This window comes from Notamacropus eugenii, chromosome 7 (assembly GCF_028372415.1).
Source record: "Notamacropus eugenii isolate mMacEug1 chromosome 7, mMacEug1.pri_v2, whole genome shotgun sequence".
In the NCBI taxonomy this organism is placed as follows: domain Eukaryota; kingdom Metazoa; phylum Chordata; class Mammalia; order Diprotodontia; family Macropodidae; genus Notamacropus; species Notamacropus eugenii.
In genome coordinates, this window is record NC_092878.1 from 164,925,231 (window position 1) to 164,945,958 (window position 20,728).

At 40.3% G+C, this 20,728-nt stretch overlaps 1 protein-coding gene across 4 annotated transcripts in view; it reads right to left on the reverse strand.

Annotated features, from left to right (window-relative positions):
- The window catches only part of MYOZ2 (myozenin 2), a 49,623-nt gene that overhangs the window by 11,196 nt on the left and 17,699 nt on the right, over nucleotides 1–20,728 (reverse strand). For all 4 annotated transcript variants that reach the window (XM_072625363.1, XM_072625364.1, XM_072625362.1 and 1 more), the window contains exons 3-4: nucleotides 16,582–16,751; nucleotides 230–359 (exon numbers count right to left, since the gene is read on the reverse strand). In XM_072625363.1, the coding sequence (XP_072481464.1) occupies nucleotides 230–359; nucleotides 16,582–16,751 (300 nt within the window). The remainder of the gene's footprint in view (nucleotides 1–229; nucleotides 360–16,581; nucleotides 16,752–20,728) is intronic.

Below are 20,728 nucleotides of genomic sequence, written 5' to 3' on the forward strand. Positions count from 1 at the left end.
TTATCAATGGGAATGTCACCTGAATTTTTTTTAAAATATGATACCAACATCTGTAGAGAATTGGCCCCAATTACCCATATCTGGATCTTGCCTTACATTTTAGAATGCTAATCAAAGGGAGAGATGGGATGGGAAAAGTCCCATAGTATATGTACAGACATACATACAGTACCTACAGCAAGTACAATGCATGCTCCCCACGCTGTCCTTGCTGGTGACAGATCTTTACCTGGTGCAATGTTTTCTGGGTTGGGTGGACTCCGGGGGTCTGGCGTGTTAGGAGGGGTCAGTGGACCACGCTGGGAGCTCCCTTCCATGCTGCCACCATCCAAGGTTCCATTCTGCATGGCGATCCTGTACTGCATGGGAGCAAAAAGAGACTGCTCAGCACTTATCAATATTGAATCCATCAGGAGAGGACGTCGTTATTGAAACAGGACGTTTACTCCATCTGTCTTTACCTTCTGTGCTTTAGCTCTTCTGAATTTCGTGGGATGTTGATAATTAGCCATAATAACCATAGCCAGCATTTACATATCGCTTTTAAGTTTTGCAAAGCTCTTCACAAATTTGTCTCATTTGATCCTCACAACAACCCTAGGAGGTAGGTGTTGTTATTAACCCCATTTTACAGATGAGGAAACTGAGGAAGACAGGGCGTGCACCAGGGTCTGAGGCTAATTTGAACTCCAGGCTCAGTGTTATAGCTACTGTGATCAATGAGTATATTTGAGGGTTTTTATTATACATCTATGGCTTAGCCCTCACTCTTTGCAACTGATCTACGACCTTTTGTGCTCATATATGCCCTGGGTTAATGTTTTAATGCCCTTTTTATGGGCAAGTTATCATTGGTAATATGTTTTAGTCTATTCATGCTCAGTCAGATTGGTGGTTCAGTGGATAAATCACTGAATTTGGAATCAGGAAGACTCATCTTCCTGAGTTCAAGTCCAGACTCAGACACTTCCTAGCTGCATGACCCTGGGCAAGTCACTTCACTCTATTTGCCTCAGTTTCCTCATCTGTCAAATGTGCTGGAGAAGGAAGTGGCAAACCGCTCCAGTATCTTTACCAAGAAAACCGCAAATGGGGTCAAGAACAGTCTACAACAACTACCAACTAGGACTACAGAGCCCCAGGTCATGAGCTCTAATGCTGATCAGCTCCATTCCTCCAGGACATGGTCTCTGGACCCTGGTTTGAAGAGGGCAGCAGCCCCAAGTATGGCATGAAGATGAGGTGGAGTGGAAAGGTTCAGCATAATCAGAGGACTGGGGCTGACTAGCTGTAGCATTTCATAGACCTTAATAACTGATTTGTTCATCTTCCAAGAAAGACCTTCTAAATACGTCCTCATTACATGGAAGGCAAGCTTATTTGACCAATGCCAAGGGATTCATTTATTCTTCCTTCTCACCAGGCAGTGCTGAAACCCGTGTCACCTGAGGCTTTAACCAAGCTGCCAACCTTGATGCTTTAAAATAGTCACACCAACCTACTCAAGGGTGGGCCATTTCCTGGGGATTAATGACAGGCTAGAGAATCTACTCTTTCCAGTTAGTCATTAGTTGGCAGGAAACACCAAGTACCCCAGTGGTTATTGTTTAAATACAGTCATGCTTACAGTGGCCAAGCAGTGCCTTATTTTAGTTATGAGAGGCAACCTAAATTACAACCTTCTTTCCATTCCTCAGTGACTCCCTACAAGGAAGGTAAGAAAGGCAAACAAAAACAAGGACCTTCTTTATTTCAGCTGAACTGAATCTAAACAAAGCATCTTCATGGGTAGCTTATGAGTATATATGTCTATTTGTATTTTTTGTTGTTCAGCTGTTTTAGTTGTGCCCAACCCTTCATGAACCCACCTAAGGTTTTCTTGGCAAAGTGGTTTGCCCTTTCCTTCTCCAGCTTTTTCCTTCTCCAACATTACAGATGAGGAAACCAAGGCAAGCAGAGTTAAGTGATTTACCCAGGGTCACACTGCTAGTAAGTGTCTAAGGTCAGATTTGAACTAAGATCTTCCTGACTTTAGGCCTGGTACACTATAGCTGTCCACATATGTATATGTACTCTTAATGAAATAATTAGGGGAATCCACCTGATCTTCTAGACTGGGCCTGGGGGAAGGGAGGCAACCCATGGCACACATGTGGGGATGAGCCTATGCTTGACCCCCTCCATAAAGAAATGATAGACCAGTAGATTCTGGGTGGTAATGGTGGTGGTGGTTGTATCAAAGAGGATCGATCACTGAGCCAGGAAGATGGCCTACTCAATATGCAACTAAAAAAACTAGAAAAAGAAATTTAAAATCCCCAATTAAACACCAAATTGGAAATGCTGAAATTCAAAAGAGAGATTAATAAAAATAAAAGTAAGAAAACCACTGAACTAATAAACAAAACTAGAAGTTGATTTTGTGAATAAATAGATAAAATAAAATAGATAAACCATTCCTTAATTTGATTTTTTAAAGAAAGGAAAGAAGAATACCAAATCACTAGTATCAAAAATGAAAAGGGCAAATTCACCACCAACGAAGAGGAAATTAAGACAGTTGTTAGGAGGTATTTTGCCCAATCACATGCCAATAAATTTGACAATCTAAATTAAATGGATGAGTATCTACAAAAATGTAAATTACCCAGATTAATAGAAGAAATATAATAGTCATAGAAAAATAAATTGAACAATAAACTTCCTAAGAAAAAATCCCCAGCACCAGATAGAGTCACAAGTGAATTCTACTAAACATGTAAAGAACAATTAATCCCAAGACTGCATAAACTATTTGGAAAAATAGGCAAAGGAGACCTACCAAATTCTTCTTATGGCACAGTTATGGTGCTGACACCATATACCAGGAAGAGCCAAAACAGGGAAAGAAAATTACAGACCAATTTCCCCAATGCATAATGATGCAAAAATTTTAAATAATTTAAATAAAATACTAGCAAAGAGATTTTCACAATATATCACAAGGATCATATTCTATGACCAGGTGGAATTTATACCCAAAATGCAGGACTGGTCCAATATTAGGAAAACTATCAGCATAACTGGTCATATCAATAACAAGACCAACAGAAATCCTTAATAGATGGAGAAAAGCCTTGACATAATAGAGTCCACATTCCTATTAAAAACCCTAGAGAGCATAGGAATAAATGAAACTTACCTTAAAATGATAAGTAATATTTATGTTAAATAATCAACAAACTTTATCTGTAACGGGGATAAGCTAGAAACTTTTCTGGTGCAATTAAGGGTGAAGCAAGGATGCCAATTATTACTGCTATTATTTAATATTGTGTTAGAAATGTTAGCTATAGCAATGAGACCAAAAAGAAAGGAATCAGAATAGGCAATGAGGAAACAAAGCTGTCACTATTTGCTGAAGATAGGATGTTATACTTTAAAATGTCCTTAAGAATCAACTAAAAAACTACTTGAAATTATGAATATCGTCAGCAAGTTGCAGGCTACAAAATAAACTCACATAATCATCAGCATTTCTATATATTACTAACAAAGTCCAGCAGCAAGAAATAGAAAGAGAAATTCCATTTAAAATACCTGTAGGCAATATAAAATATTTGGGAGTCTACCTGCTAAGACAAATGTAGTAACCATATGAAGACCACTACAAAACACTTTTCACACAAATAAAGTCCGATATATGCAATTGGAAAAGCATTAATTGTTCATGGGTAGGACAAGCCAGTATAATAAAAATGATAATTCTACCTGAATTAATCTATTTATTCAGTGTCATACCAAACTATCAAAAATTATTTTATAGAGCTAGAAAAATAATATTTATCTGGAAGGACAAAAGCTCAAGAGTATCAAGGGACAATGGGGGAAAAATATGAAAGATGGTAGTCTAGTCATACCAGATCTCAAACTGCATTATAAAGTGGTAATTATCAAAACAATATGGTACTGGCTAAGAAATAGAATGGTGGGTCAGTGGAATAGATTAGGTACAAATTACATTATGATAAATGACCATTGTAATCTAGTATATGATAAACCCAAATATCCAAGATTTTGGAAAAAAAACTCATTATTTGACAAAAATTGCTGGAAAAACTGGAAAGCAGTCTGTCAGAAACTAGATATAGACTAATATTCACACCATATACTAAGATAAGGTCAAGATAAGGTACATGATTTTCACTTAAAGGGTGATACTATAAACAAATTAAGAGAGTATGGAATAGTTTATATATCAGCTTCATGGATAAGAGAAGAATTTGGAATCAAAGATAATACAAAATTGCACCGTGTAAAATAGATAATTTTGATTTTATAAAATTAAAATTTTAGCACAAACAAATCAATGCAACCAAAATTATAAGGAAAGGAAAAAACTGGGCGAAATTTATATGACAAGTATCTTTGATAAAGGCCTCATTTCTTGAATATATAGAAAACTGAATCAAGTTTATAAAAATACAAGTAATTTCTCAGTTGATAAATGGTCAAAGGATATGAACAGACAGTTTTCAGATAAATAAAGCAAAGATATCTATAGAAAGACAAATTAAATAAGAGAAATGCAAATTAAAACAACTCTGAGGTACCACCTCATACCTATCAGAGTGGTTAATATGACACAAAAGGAAAATGTTGGATGTTGGAAAATTGGGACACTAATGCACTGTTAGTGGAGTTGTGAACTGATCCTGCCATTCTGGAGAACAATTTGAAACTATGTCCAAAAGGCTATAAAGCTCTGCGCACCCTTTGATCAAGTAATACCACTGCTACCTCTATATCCCAAAGACATCCGAAAAATGGAAAAGGACCTATTTGTACAAAAATATTTATAGCAGCTCTTTTTGTGGTGGCTAAGAACTGGAGATCAAAGGAATTCCCATCAACTGGGGAATGGTTAAACAAGCTGTAGCATGTGATTGTGATGGCATACTGTTATGCTATAAGAAATGACAAGCAGGATACTTTCAGAAAAACCTCTAAAGACTTAAATGAACTGATGCAGAGTGAAGTGAGCAGAACCAAGAGAACACTGGACACAGTAGCAGCAACATTGTATGATGATCAACTGTGAATGACAGCTGTTCTCAGGAGTACAATGATCTAGGAAAATCTCAGAGGACTAATGGTGAAGCAGACTATCCATGTGCAGAGAAAGAACTGATGTTGATTGAATACAGACTGAAGCAGGCTATTTTTCACTTTCCTTTTTTCCTTTTTTTCTTTTGAGTCTTCTTGTACAAAATTACTAATATGGAAATGTTTTGTATAATTGCAAACAACAACAACAACAAACAGCAGACAACAACAAACAGCAGACAATAACAGACAGCAGACAACAACAGACAACAGACAACAACAGACAACAACCACAGACAATAACAACAGACAACAACAAACAACAACAGAATGGCACGCTCATTCGGCTTCTACACAAGAGCGATTTTGCTCTGATTGTCACTTCCTGTCTTGTCTCTCTCCCTCCCATATTACACAAGAATTCTCTTCTGTTACTTCAGTGATCTAAGGACTGTTCCTTTATCAGCACAGGCTCTTCCTCCAGGCGTGCCGTCTCAACTCCTCCTTGACTTAGCAGATGGTCTCAGAGAGCTGGTGGGGGATCTAAGAACATGCTGCATCGTGGCCAAAGTGGCTAAGAGCCTCTTTGATCTTGCCAGGCTGCACCTCAGCCTGGCTTGGCACCAAGTCGGTAGGGTCTGCTAGAGCTTGAACTTCATTGGCATTGGTCTGAGAGCCCAGCATCTCCTTTGGGCTTCAGTGAATCACAAGGGTGAATGCTAGTGGAGATCTGGGTCTTATCATCATTGGGAAATTCTGTCAATGACATTTTTAACATCCCCCATATGGAGAAGGCGGCTTTTTAAATTGTTGTTGGGGAAAAATATACGTTCATACATTCCAGAATATTTATCCTGGAATTAGGGCCACATGATTTCTAAAGTGCTTTCTAATTCTAAAATTGTTCATGATTCTGCGTCAGTGTTTCTACCTTCTTTTCATCTACCTTTCCTTGATCCTTCCCCCATCATGTGGTTGCTGAAACTGCTCATTATTTCATGACAATTGTAATACATTTCACATCATGGAACATAATTTGTAAAAAAAATAAAATGGATTAACTCAAATACCTTGTTTCTTTTACCCAAAAGCAGGTGACTAAAATGTGACCTAGCTCTGACTCTCCCATTAACTCACCTATGAACTTGTGAAATTCATTTAATATCTCTGAGCAGAGAAAGAACTGATAGAATCTGAATACAGAATGAAGCACACTATTTTTTCACTTTATTTTTCTTGTGTTTTTTGTCTGTGTTTTCTTTCACAACACGACTAATATGGAAATATGATATGCATGACTGCATATGTATAACCTTTTTCAAATTGCTTGTCACCTCAATTAGGGAGGTAGGAAGGGAAGGTGGGAGAGAATTTGGAATTCAAACTGCAAAAAACAAAGGTGAGAAATTGTGTTTATGTGTCATTGGAAAAAATAAAATATTAAAATTTTAAAAATAATATCTGTGTCATAATTTCTTGATTTCTAAAATCAGAATAATACTTCTAGTCCTCTGGAAGTGTTATGTAAAAATGAATGGAAGCATGCTTTAAAAAAGTCATTTGGATTTCCACAAAGTAGAGGCTAATTTTCCTCCCTCTATGCCCAAAATGATGCCTGTAAATTAAATGCACTTGCTTTTTCTGAGGAGTTAGAGAAAAAAAAAATCACTATACTGAGAATTTGTTTTAGAAATCTAGGAAAATGGACTATAAATTCAAGACTAGAAAATCGACATTAATGGTCTTGCTAAATCCTCCAGCTCTTGGCCTGGCAAGGGCAGCTCACTGCCATAGGCTTTTCACTTGTCCCAATTAATGTGAGACCTCAAGGGAAATATCTACCTTCTCTACTGAAATTAAACCAAAGTATTATTATTATTACAGCACCTCAGAGTTAGAAAGGGCTTCTGAACTCTCAAATCCAATCCTTACTTAACCAAGAATTTCCTTTAAAAGTAACTACAGTTATCTTTTCTTTGAAGAAGTCCGGTGAGGGGGAACCTTGTGAGCTGGCTCATTATACTTTGGGAAGGCTCTCATTGTTAAGATTTTTCTTTACTCTGAGCCATAATCAGCCCTTGTGAAATTTCCATTAACCACCCCTCATTTTGCTCTCTAGGGAAACATAAAACAAGTAGAATCTCTCTTCTGTGTCTCATACTTAGTTAGCAATCTTGTTTTCCCCAAAGTCTTCTCAAGATTGAACATTTCTAGCTCCTTCAACCAGTTCTTAAATGACAAATTCTCGAGGTATCTTACCACTTTGGTTACTCTTCTCTTTAAGAAGGCTCTTCTTAAAATATGATGCTATAACTAAATATCATGCTGCAGAGATGTGGTCTGGCCAGGGAGACTGTTGTCTCCTTCCTTCTGGACGAGTCCCATTTAATTCAAATCAAGTTTGCTGATGACTTGTGGTTTGCTAAACTTCCATACCTTTCCCAGAATATCTGACTTCCATATCTCTCTCATCTTATACTTGTGAAAATGATTTTTTGAACCCAAAAGCAAGACTTTGCATTGATTCCTATTAAATTATATTGTCTTAGACTCAGCTTAGAATTCTGGCCTTTGAAGTTCTTTTCAGTTCTAGATACTATAATCTGACATGCTATATCTTTCACACACACACCCCATCCCATCTTGCTCCAAATGTGTGTCCTCCACAAATCTGGCAAGCATTCAAGTCCTTGATTAAAACACTAAAGTCAATAGAACCAAGTACAGATCTACTAGAGAGCTTCCCTTAAGTTGATATTGACCCATTATCAACTGTTCTTTGGGTCTACTCATTCAAGCATTTTCAAATCTGCTTAACTGTCCATTCATCTAACCCACTTGCCTCCATTTTTTCCACAAGATTAAAATGAAAGACTGTTAAGCTCTTTGTTTAAGCTTAGATAAACAATATCTACATATCTAGTAACTCTATTAAAAAAAGAAATAGAATAATCTAGTGTGACCTGTGTTTAATGAAGCTATTTTGGCTCTTTGTGATCACTTTTTTTTCTTTTCCAAATTTTCATTAACCCTCCCTTTCCTATTATGTGCTAGTGTTTTGCCAGGATTGAAGTAAAGTCCATTTGCAGGTTTCATTCTCTTCCATTTCTTGTACATTGGAACATTAGCTCTTCTTTAGTCCTGTGATATCCTCTCACATCCCTCACAATTTTTTTGGTTGATCACTGGAAATAATTGCAAGCTCCTAGTGGCCAGTTCTTTCAGTACCTTGGAAAGTAACTCCTCTGGCCGTGATGACCTGCCTTCATCATAGATATCTAACGCTCTCTTACTATGTTCTTCCTTATTTGGGGTTTCATTTCCCTATATTCAATTCTTCTTCTGTTTCCCCCACCCCCAGTCCAAGCTTGAGCAGTGTGCTTAAAGTCATACACAAACACTGAAGGTCAAATGGAAAGAGCTGGACCCCAGGGCAGAAACTCTGGACATGGACAGATCACAGTTCACAGATCACAGATCTATTTGAAACATGAAAGGAGCTCTGAAATTATTTAATCCAGTCCAGGTCCTTTGACTTACATCCCAGTACTGTCTCCCCCTCATCACACAGTCTAGTCTAGTGCTAAGTGCCAAGAATTCTAGGAATCAGTCAGCTGGGTTCTGTCCCAGGTTTTGCTATTGTTGTGTAACTTAAATCTACCAAAAAATCAGCACTGGGTAGTGTGGTCTCTTCTATGCAAAAGAGATGGACAGTATCCCTCAATCTAGGGTCATATAATTTTCCTTAGTGAGATGGATACTTTTGTATCTCATATAAGAAGAATCTATTGACAGTTTCCAGAGCTAGATTTAAGTACCACCACTCAGATTCTCTGAGTCTTTTATGGGAAGTTCTTTCAGTTTGTTGCTATTCTGCCTTTTTTTCATTCAAAATTCAGTCCCAAGGAATGATTGAGTGAGGACTCAGTTAATATAGGCTAGGAGCATTGCCTTGTAGTTTGCTGAAACGTATAATGAGGATCAATGGATGGGAATTTTAGAAAGGGAGAACTGATCTGAATTTTAAGGAAGATCTGGGCAGTTAAAACTATTCAGAGAACAGTGAAGAGAGTCCTAGATTCAGGGTTAAGGTTAGGTGTCAGAAGAGCTAGGCTCATATTTTGCTTCTGATGCTTGCTATCTGAGTGACCATAGACAGTCATTGGCCTCTCTGGACTTTCATTTCCTCATCTGAAAAATGAAGGAATTGGACATAATGACCTCTGAGGATTTTTCCAGCTCTAAATCTAGGATCTCCTGATCCTGTGTCATTCGAACTTTACATAGGAAGCAATAGGGAGCTACAGAAGGTTTTTGAAGAAAAAACTGGCATGGTCAAATATGTGATCCTATAAACAAGGGAATGAACTGTCAGAAGAGGTAATGACATCCCCCATCAGTAGAGATCACGAAACATCAAAAGCACAGAATCACAAACCCATAGAATGAGAAGGGACCTCAGAAGCTTACAAGCTGTGTGACTTTGGGCAACCCACTTAACCTCCCTTGGCCTCACTTTCCTCATATGTCAAACGAGGAATGTGGACTAGATGGCTCTGAGGTCTTTTTGAGCAAAACATCTATGGTTCCATAGCATAATAGGTGGCAGAGTGGTTAGAGCATTGGGCTCAGAGTCAGGAAGATTCCTGGCCCAAGATATGTACTAGCTGTGGGATGCTGGGCAAGTCACTTAACCCTGTTTGCCTTAGTTTACTTATCTGTAAAGTGAACTGGAGAAAGAAATGGCAAACCACTCCAGTACCTTTGCCAAGAAAATCCCAAAATGGGGTCATGAAGAGTTGGACAAGACTGAAGCGACCGAACCACCACAAAACATAATAGCAATCCAGTCTAATCTAGTCCAACCCACACCCAACTGAAAATCCCTTCTTCAGCATCTCCCCCAAAGTGACCATCTGATCTCTGTTTGAAGGGAGAGACAAACCACCCCTACCTGAGGCAGCCTGTCTCCCTCTTGGACAATTTTAATTACCAGGAAGTTTCTCTTTATATTGATCAAAAATCTGCATCTTGGAAACCAAAGTGAGGCTGGGAGGGATTAGGGACTTGCCCAAGGTCACATTACTCCTTGTTCTACCATTGGGACTAAGCAGAAATTTAATGTCTCTTCCATGTGGTGGCCCTTCAAAGACTTGAAGACAGCTATCATCAGCCCCACTTGACCCCTGCTCCAGTCTTCTTTTCTTTAAATGAAACATCTCTAGATTCTTCTACCAGAACATTGTAGGGAGAATTCCTGTTTAGGTCTGGGTTGGACTAGCTCATGACTTCTGAGGTCTCTTTTGATTTCTGATGCTCTGGGATTCCATGTATGAAATCATGGATCATCATTTGGGACACAGGCATTCAAACTGTAATTGCAGAAGTTCCTAAGAATATGCCGTCATAATGATTTGTTTGGTTTTTTTTTCAAACTATAATTATAAATTCTGTTTATGGATTAGCAGAATAAATGGAAGAGATTACTAACTGGCGTCAGTCCCTAGTTTCAGAGATCTCTGTGCATACTCAACCACTGAGGAACTGCCTCTTGTCCCCTCCCTTTTTGTATTCCAATACAGCCCTGTTGGGTAACTTCCTTTCTGTTGGTGCTGAAAGAGGATGATTATCTAATCTGGGACAGTCAGATGAGGTCTAGATGGTTTTAGGCGGCTTCTCTAGAGGCTACAGACATATTTTGCTAGGAGTGCACTAGACATAATTATAGGGTCACACAATTTCACATTTCTCCACACTGCAAAGCCTCAAACCATCCTTCACAGTGTCAGGAGGTGACTGGGGCATGCTGTCGGACTGGCTTCATCATCGGGTCTGGATTAGATGTCGAGGATATTCATTAACGTGGGGGGAAAAGTTAGCAACAAAATGATAATAATAGTTTGTATTTCTAGAGATCTTTCAGTTTATTCAGTCACTTTCCTCATGAGGACTTTCTGAGGTAGGTAGGGCAAGGTTGATTATCTCCACACGTAAATCAGATGATCTCAAAGACCTCTGATGTGATTTACTAGAAAACACCAGCAGAGAACTTTGAATGTAGGTTGTAGCACAATAAGGGGGAAGCAACCTTAGACACCATGGAGCCCCATTTCTTCATTTTATAGAAAATAATAATAATTAATAATAGTCAGCATTTATGTAGTGCTTACTATATGCCAGGCACTGTGTTAATACAATCATTATCTCATTTGATTCTCATAACAACCCTGAGATATGGGTGCCATTTCCTATTTTACAGATGAGGAAACTGAGGCAAGCAGGGGTTAAGTGTCTATCCCAGGGTTACACAGCAAGTATCTGAGGTGGGATTTGAAACCACATATTCCTGATTCTAAGTCCAGCACTCTCTCCACTTCATTAATGGTTAGTATCAGAAGCATATCTATGTGAGTACAGGGAAGAGAACGCTTGAGAAAATCAGGTAGTTAGAATGGACTTGACTTGGTGACTGAATGCCTAATTGATACAGTGACCATGATTTTTTCCTTGTCTTAAAATGTTTTTAATAGCAGGTAAAAATGATTGAGCTGCTTTCCTCACCAGAACCCTTTATGGCAGGCGGTACTGTTAGGATCCTCAGTTTGCTGTGACTCAGAAAGGTTAAGAGGCTTGCCCAGGGTCACACAGCTAATAAGTCAAAGAGCCAGTTCTGAATGCTGGCGTGAGACTGGGACCAGTGGGCTCTTTCCACTAGATCACAGATAATATGCTATCAAGGCATGTTACTCTTGTTCCATTTACAATATCAAAAAAAATGTTATGGAGAATGTTGATTGTCTCCTGTTGCAAGCCTTTTCTGACTCTGTCTTCCCCAGAGCCTCCAGAGGGAAGAGGCAGGTGTGATTTCAATCATGTTCTGCCCCCCAATAAACTCCACACCTTCCCTATTGGCTCCAGAATGAAATATAAAAACCTAGTCATTTTCTAAAAATGTTTTTGCTAAAATAATTGTTGAAGAAACATATCAGTTTATACTTCATTTCAAGCCTGGAAGAAAACATTTTATTTCTTGACCTTTTGCATTGAAAAGTGTGTATTGGCCCATTTATGTGTGTATAAGTGTAAGTATGTGTGTGTATGCATGCATGTGAATGTACGTATGTGCAGATGCACATGTGTATATGTTGGGGTTGGTGTGTGTGGATTATTACATTTAAATAGCACAGAGATATAGCTTTATATTATAAGCAGAACATTGCCCTGGGAAGTCAGAAAGCCCTGGCTTCAGTCAGGGTGGCTACATGCTACCATATTCCCTCTTGGCCCAAATTTCCTTAACTACAAATGACATAGGTGAATGAGATGTTCGTTGAGGTCTCTTTTACACAGTGGAATACATTCTATCCCTGGAGTCAGAGAACTTGGGTTCAAATCCCACCTCTAATATGGCCTTAGGCAATTATTTAACCTTCCTGGGCCTCATTTTCTCCATCTGTGAAGTAAGGGAGTTGAACTAGATGACCTCTTGGGTTCTTAGCATCTCCAAAGCTAGGATCCTTCCAGTCCCTGCTTCCTAGAAGATGATCTTCACCTGCATTCCATGGTTTCCAAAGCATGAGATAGATGTTCTCTCTTTCCCAGTTCTCTGCTGATGATACCAAATGAGACAGATGGAAGACCAGCTAGCTAGCTTTGCCCACAATAGAGTGGACTGCAATGCCTTTCTGGAGCTCTCCCAGAGCTTTACTGGTGAGGTCAGAAATAGAACGTGGCATCCTGACTCCAGGCTCCATGCCATGTCCAGGAGGACATGCTGTTCCCGTTAAGATGAAAAGATATCGAGATCATACACCAGAACCCTTTGATCATCTACTCTAGGGATTCAGTTACCAGAAGCAACCTTTGCAGAGCCAACTGATATAAAAGGGATGAACCTTGGACAACTGGTTTCAAAAAGAACTCAAGATAGTCACGGATATCTTAAGCTTCTCTGTGGTCATCAGGCAAATAGTGCCAGGTTCTGCTTTGCTACCAATCAGTTGGGAAGGGGTGAAGCTGAAGGGAATGGTGTTTGTAAACTGCAGTGCTGTCCTTGGTACATTACTGGTCTCTTGTCACTGGTGTTGCCCTTCTTTGGATCTCCAGTGCTTAGCAAAGTGTCTGGTATGTAATGAGTACTTGAGAAATGCTTGTTTGTTGACTGATTGATTGATTCCATGAGTTTATTTTCTTAGGGATGTGGCAAGGGTGAAAAAAAATGATCTAGAACTTGCTTAACTTCTATAGGGAAAAGATACAAAATAGCCCAAACTATTATTACTCTGAAGCTCTGCTGGTGGAGGCTGGTGAAACACACAAGTGGGTTATTTCTAAAAGTTCCCCACATTGACGTCCATGGAAGAAAACACCATTTATTATCAATGAAGAGCTAAGTGTCCAAACCAAAGTTATATTGTCCAGTCCCTCCACTATATAGGTGAGGAAACTGAGATGCTGAGAGTGGTTTTATTTGCTTAACATCTAGAAAGTAGCAGATCTGTCACTCAGACTCAGACCCTCTGATTCCAAAAGTTGGTATTCTTTCTCCAGTACAAGACTGTGAATTCTCAAGACATTAGCTGAACCATTTTATCAGCGGATGGATGGATGGCTAAATGGCTGGGTAAGTTATAAAGTTACTAGGGAGGGACTGAGAATTTGGAACTCAAAAAAATTGTAAAATGAGTGTTAAAATTGTTTCTACAGGTAACTGGAGAAAAAATTACATCAAATTTTTAAAAGTTATCATTCTTCTTCTTAAATTACTTGGATGGGCCTGAGGTTAGACTATTAGACAAGATATCTGGAAATCCGTATTATCTGGGATAGACAAAGGTTTCAGGGGGCAGAGATTACGTACTAATTTCTTTTTAAAAATAATTTGTATTGATATTGTTTACTTCTATATTGCTTAAGTTTCTCCCTCCTCTTACCTCTGTTCCCCAGTCACCCCATAAAAATGCAAACTGGTTTTCAAAAAGTCACCATGCCTTCTTCAGAAAGGACATTTTGTTACTACAGTAGACAAGGAAGCATGAGAGAGTGATCAGAGGACTGAACTTGGGATCAAGAAGGCCTGGGCTCAAATCCTATCCCTGACACATGCTCATTGTGTGGCCCTGGGCAAGGACATACCATCTAAGAGTCTAAGTTCATGGAGGAATGGCCAGTCAACACCAGGACCTCCTATCCCAGCAAAATCCCAGATTTGGATCAAAAGAGAAAATAATGTGGAAAATAAGTCAGCAGATTCCATTCTCCTTTCTGTAGAGCCCAGAGAGGGAGCAGGACTTTACAGGCTCTCTCTGAGTCATTTAGGTTCCCAGACTTGGAGTCATCTTTGACTCTTTCCTTCATTCTCTAAAGTGATCCAGTCACCCCATTCTGCTTATTTTTTTCCTTCTAAATGTTTATCGTTTCTGTCCCTTCCATTCTTTAGTCCAAACTCTTCTAACAAGTTCCTAGGGGATCCTCACTCCAAATACCCCCATCTACAAAGTAGGGGGCAGCTAGGCAGCTCAGTGGATAGAACACTAGACTTGGAGGCAGGAAGACCTGAATTTGAGTATTACTTCAGACACTTTCTGTGTGACTCTGTTCAGTCAAATTGCTGAACCTCTGCCTCAGGTTCCTTACCTGGAAAATGAGGATATAATACCATCTCCATCCCAAGGTTGTTATGAGGATCAAAGGAGATAACCAATGTGAAAGAAGTGCTGTGAAAACCTCAGAACTTGCTATCAATGTTAGTTATTACTGGAGTTCATTCTGTGTGTGTTTCCCAAATGAGTCATCCTTAAGCACTGCTCCCTCCAGGGCCTCCTCTCCTCAGGAACCTCTCTTACCTCTTCTGTGTGCTGAGGACATCTAGTCTGTACCACCCTGCGTGGCTTTCACACCCACCCTTGTTTGATGCAGCCTTGCCTTATTTCCCACTCCTCCCAACAGATGTCCTCTATCTGAATCAGGCTAGGATCTTCCCAGTCCTGTGAAGTGGCTGCCATCTTTGTGTTGGCCTTCATTCACAGAAAGTCTCTTCCCCAGGGACACCATGGCTTCCACCCGACTGACCGGTATCTACCCTCCATGCTCCACCCTCTCTGAGGCCTTCTCTGCCTCTCCTGGCAGCTTCTCCGCAGCTCATGTTTCTGATGTCCTCCAGAACTCACTGGCCCTATCACACAACTGAGAACCCATGCTCATGGCCAGAAACGTTTAGTCCTTGGTGATCAGATACAGGGTCAAAGTTTTAGGACCCAAAGGGACCTTAGAGGTCAATGAGTGCAATCCCCTAATTTTACAGATGAGGAAACTGAGAGATTATGGGACTTGCCCAAGGTCAAACAGATATTAAATGGCAGAGGTAGGATTTATAGGACATAGGTTTTAGAGTTAGAAGTGAGGGACTTTTAGAGACATTTGACTTCAGCTCCTTCCTTTAATAGATGAGGATAAGGGACTGCACCAGGGTCACACAGTTAGTAAATGTCCAACATAGGATTTGAACCCAGGTCTCCCTGACAGTTTGAGTTCCCTATCAAGAGACAGTCAGGTGACACAATGGATAAAACACTAGACCTAGAGTCAGAAAGCCCTGAAATCAATCGGACTTTACAATTACCAGTTGTGTTTTCCTGAGCAAGTCTCTTTGTCTCCCTCAACCTTTTTCTATTGCAGTTTCTTCAGTTATAAAATGGGGAGAGTCAAGCACCTAACTCCCAGGGTATTGTGAAGATCAGATGGGATTCTTTGTAAAGCACTTAGCACACAGCAGCACTTGATAAATGCTTGTTTCATTCCTTCTTTCCTTTCTTCCCTTCTTTTATCCCTTCTTCCTTTTCCTCTCTTCTTTCCTTCCTCCCATTCTCCATCCCTCCTTTGCTTCTTTACTCCTTTCCTCCCTCCTTCTCTCCCTTCCTTCCCTCTCCTTTCCTTTCCTTTCCTCCTTCCATCCTTTTTTCCTTCCTGTACATGAGTTGTTAGGCTGTACCTCAGGCAACAGATACACAATCAGTTTCATCTCCCTAGTGATACTGTAATTTCCACAGGAATGGAGAAATTGTCTTAAACTGTTATCTCCAGTGGTAGATTGCACAGGGCTGTCCTCAGAGGGAATGAAACTTAGGAAAATGTGGGTGATGTAAAAACAAGAGGCACGCAACAAAATTTGCTTTTTAAAAAAGAAACATGTCCTTGTTTCATGGCTGGTTGCTTGATAAAGTTGGAGAGATGAACCAGAAGTGAGGCAACAGTTCTAATTAAAAGATGAAAGCTGGGGAAGGGTGAGAAGCAGATGCCAAAGTGTATGTTCAGTCATTCTTCATTGTCTATCTGGACACTTGCTATTTTTCTAAAGATGGCTCAGGCAACCAGCCTCCCATGACAGTTTTGTGCTTTTATTGGGTTGAAAGATACTGTGACTTTGCCCTGGTACCACATGTCCCATTGGGAAACCCACACATGAGAAGCTGAGAGCTCCCCACAGTTGATACTCACATTCATTTCTGCTTTGGATTCACAATGAAAGTTTTCAAACGTGTACTTCTCTGATCTCCTCTGGCGCCTCTTGAACAGTCTGGCCCCTCGGTTACTGAGGACTGACAGTTCCTCCAGCATGATGTCTCTGGGGATGCTGAGTTTTTTGCCCAGGTCCATACCATCTACTTCTGCAAAGCAAGACACAAGATCCTGGTCACTCTATGCTCAATGTTTCTGGATGTTGGCTTAATTCAGTATCTATAGTTCATTCTCACCCTCTCTCTCTGTCTCTCTGTCTGTCTTTGTCTCTGCTGTTGGATCTAAGAGAAAGCTAAGAGGATCTGCTTCTAAGCTGTTTTGATGCCACCAAGCAGTGACCTATTCTTCTAGTTTCCTGTTCAGCAGGACTCCTCCACTCCCACTACAAAAGAGAATAAACCCTTCCATTTTCTTCATTGGAAGGGGAGTCAGATTGGGTGTGACCCATCAATAGTTTCTACCATTTCAGAAACTCAGGCTAATAACAAAAAACATAATTTAAAAATAGATTGGAAAGTCTGGCCCCCAAAAAGGAGTTATGAAAAGGTTATTCTCTTATTTGCAGAGGACTATGGGTATGACACATTATGGACAATAACAGAATTTTTCACTACATTGGTTAGTTTTGTTGAACTTTTTTTAAAGTCTTTAAAAAATTCCTTTTTATTGCTTTCAGGGAAGGGAAGGAGGAGAAAAAACTGTTGAGGGTGTAAAAATCTATCAAAATTTATTTATAAAATAAAAAAATGATTAAGAGAAACATTCTCAGCTTAAGGAGCAGCTATGTCATATGGTGAATCTTCATAAGGGTTTAAATTCTCTGGTGGGTGTGTCTGTATGTGTGGGGAGGAGAGAGGTGTAGAGTCAGGCACCACAAAAGCTCCCCCAGAGCGCTGTCCATTGTACCACCCTGCTGCCCTCAGGCACTCAAACCCCAGTTCAGTCTCTCCTTCGCTGGGTGCTAGTCGAAAGATGTCAGATGACTTGATTTCCAACTTCTCCCTTTGAGGATCCACTATTGGGCTAGATCAGGGGTTCTTATTCTTGGCTCAGTGAACTTGTTTTTCAGAGTGTGTTGGGAACTGCATTTCAATATAATTGATTTCCTTTGTAATCCTACACATTTGATTTTATACGTTTAAAAAACACGATTCTAAGAAGGGGTTCATAGACTTCCTCAGATAGTTAAGGGGTTTCCATGACTAGGTTAGGAAACCCTGCTCTAGAGGAATTTCTAATAAAATTTAGGGGTCACAAACAGTGCCTACAGACTTTCAGTCACATAGAAACTACTGAGCACCTATGTAACTTTGAGCAAGTCATGACCACTCTCAACCTCAATGTCCTATCCTACGAAATGATGCATTTTGACTAAATCCAGAGTTCTAGCCCCTTGGGCAGCCTGGTGAAACTCACGGAGCCCTTCCCAGAATAATGTTTTTAAATACACAAAATAAAGCATATAGTATTTCAAAGGAAACCAGAGGTCAGTGAAAATAAGGATGTCATTTTTTCCCATCCAAGTTCATTAACCTCCTGAAATATATGCATGGACCCCGTGGACACCAGGTAAAGGACCCCACTACCTTACAAGCTAAGAATGCCTGGACTCAAAGGTCCCTTAGGGCTCTAAAGTCTCTCTGATGCCAAGTCTCTCTGGACCTCAGTTTTCTTCTCCATAAAACAATTGTAGGGGTGGGAGAAGCAGGGGGAGGCTGACCTTGGTAATCTCTAAGGCTTCTTCCAGCTTTAAAATGCTGTGGGAACATGGCTAGGAATAGAAAGGAATCAGAATCACAGTGTCCCTGACTGTGTACCCAGATCGATTAGCCAATGCTGGAGGAATAGGGGGTCAGAGAAGGGTAGGACTGGAAGGAGCTCATCTGGGGTGTGGTCATCAGAGGGAGAAAGTGGACCATTTGATAGTTTCTTATTTTAACCAATTATCCTTGACCAGTTCATTTGTTTTGACATTAATGAAGGACTCCAAGCACTAAGAATGGTCTCTAAATATGGTCACCCTAGGCACAGCCCCATTTGCCATGCCCTAGTTAACGGCTTTGATAAGCCTTTGCACGTCTTGAAAACTACCTTCGCTTTCAGTTTCTGAGGCCTGGGCCCCATGAAACTGAGTCCCTGCCAGTTGCCATGTAGGGCCTGAACAATGCACATCATAGTGTTGCCTGATAAATGATACCCCTCTTCTATTATCTATTTCCTCACACTCATGGTTGGGAAGGCTGTCTCTGTGAGATTAGATCATCCATTGAAAATAACTCCAGTCTGCCGTGTTCACGGAGTGCCAGTGCCATGTCGAAGAGCTGCTGGGGGTATTCAGTCACTTAAAGGTCCCTATAGGGGGAGAACAGCTCTAGAATCAAACCAGTGCATGGATGTTGGTTCAAGAATTGGGACTTTTTAAAAAAAATCCTTTTAAAATCTGTAACCATGAAAGGGTCATAAGCCATCTTTGTAATAATGGACGAAAGCCTTAGGCTTCATCTGACCAATTCCCGTGGAGAATCTAAACTTTCCAGACATCAGAAAGGTGATGTCCCCATTTCTCATGTCCATGAGCTGAAGTCTCATGTGCCCTCCCTGTTCTGGGCAACTAAGGTTAGGGTTAGGGTAGTAAGGTGGTATCGTGGATAAAGTGACCAGCCTGGAATCAGGAAGAAATCGGTTCAAATCTGCCCTCAGACACTCCCTAGCTGTGTGACCAAGTCACTGAACCCTGTTTGCCTCAGTTTCCTCATCTGTAAATGAGCTGGAGAAGGAAATGGCAAACCATTCCAGCACCTTTGCCAACAACACCCCAAATGGGGTTACAGAATCAGACATGACTGAAAAACAAAAGGGTTAGAGTAGCTGAGTAATCACACATAAGGCATGCAGATTTTCAAGTTTACAAGATTTTTTTCCTCCTTTAGTATTTTATCCTGCTACGTCAGGATGCTATGAATTCCAGAAACCTGATGGAAGTTTGCGTTTTGCCTGGGGAATGGCAAGAATTCTTGATGGTGTGACAGAATGTCCCTGTCCAATGGCCACACGCTGAAATGTTATGCTCCACCCTACCCCCCTTCTCCAGCCCCTGACTTGTCTTGTGGGTGTGGAAGATCTTTGTTTTGGTTTAAAACTTTATGACACTTCTCCCTTCCCAAAAAAGAGGCAAATAACTGTTCTGTTCATTAACTTTCATGGTTGTGTGATTATCAAGTTCCATTTCTGTTAGTAGATTTTCACTCTGAAATTGTAGTCTGTCTTCCTGAAATCCCTTTTCCTGTCCTGAATGATGGGGATAAACAGAACACTGTAAAAGGGAGGGTTCAAACCTCCCTTTCCTGGTGTGGTAGGTGAAGTGTTGGTTCTGGAGACAGGGGCCCTGGGGCCATGGCACACCATGATATTTTTGTCTTTGCATTCCCAGCCTAGTCTGGCACCTGGCCATTAGTGGCTATTAACAAATGCTTATTGATTGACTGACTAATTGATTGACTGACCTATGTGATCTTGGGCAGGTCACTTAATTTCCCTGGGCCTCAGTTTCCTCACCTGTAAAATATGAGAGTCAGACCAGATGACCTTTGAGATCTACATGAGAGAATGGGATAAGAGTTCAGAGGTAGCTTTGCAAGGGGACTGGCCAAAGCTTATGTCAGAGATCATAACTGCACCACATGGGCCTTGTAGGACTCCCTTATCTTCCTTAGACTGAAATTTCATAGGATTGGGGGTCTCGAACTGGAAGAGATCTTCAAGATTATTTAGACCTGTTGTTGTTGAGTTGTTTTCAGTCATGTCTGAGTCTTCATGAGACTTTTTAATTTTTTTTGGCAAAGATCCTAGAGTGGTTTGTTATTTCCTTCTCCAGCTCATTTTACAGATGAGCAGACTGAGGCAAACGGGATTCAGTGATTTGCCTAAAGTCAAACAGCTAATAAGTGTCTGAGGCTGGATTTGAACTTAGGTCCTCCTGACTCTAAGCCTGGCCATCTAGCCACTGTGACACTTAAATGTCCTTATTTAGACTTAGTTGTACATTTTACAGATAACTTGAGGTCTAGCTTGCTCAAAGTCATACAGAGAGCAAGCTATTAGATTGGGATTTAAATCCAGGTTCTCT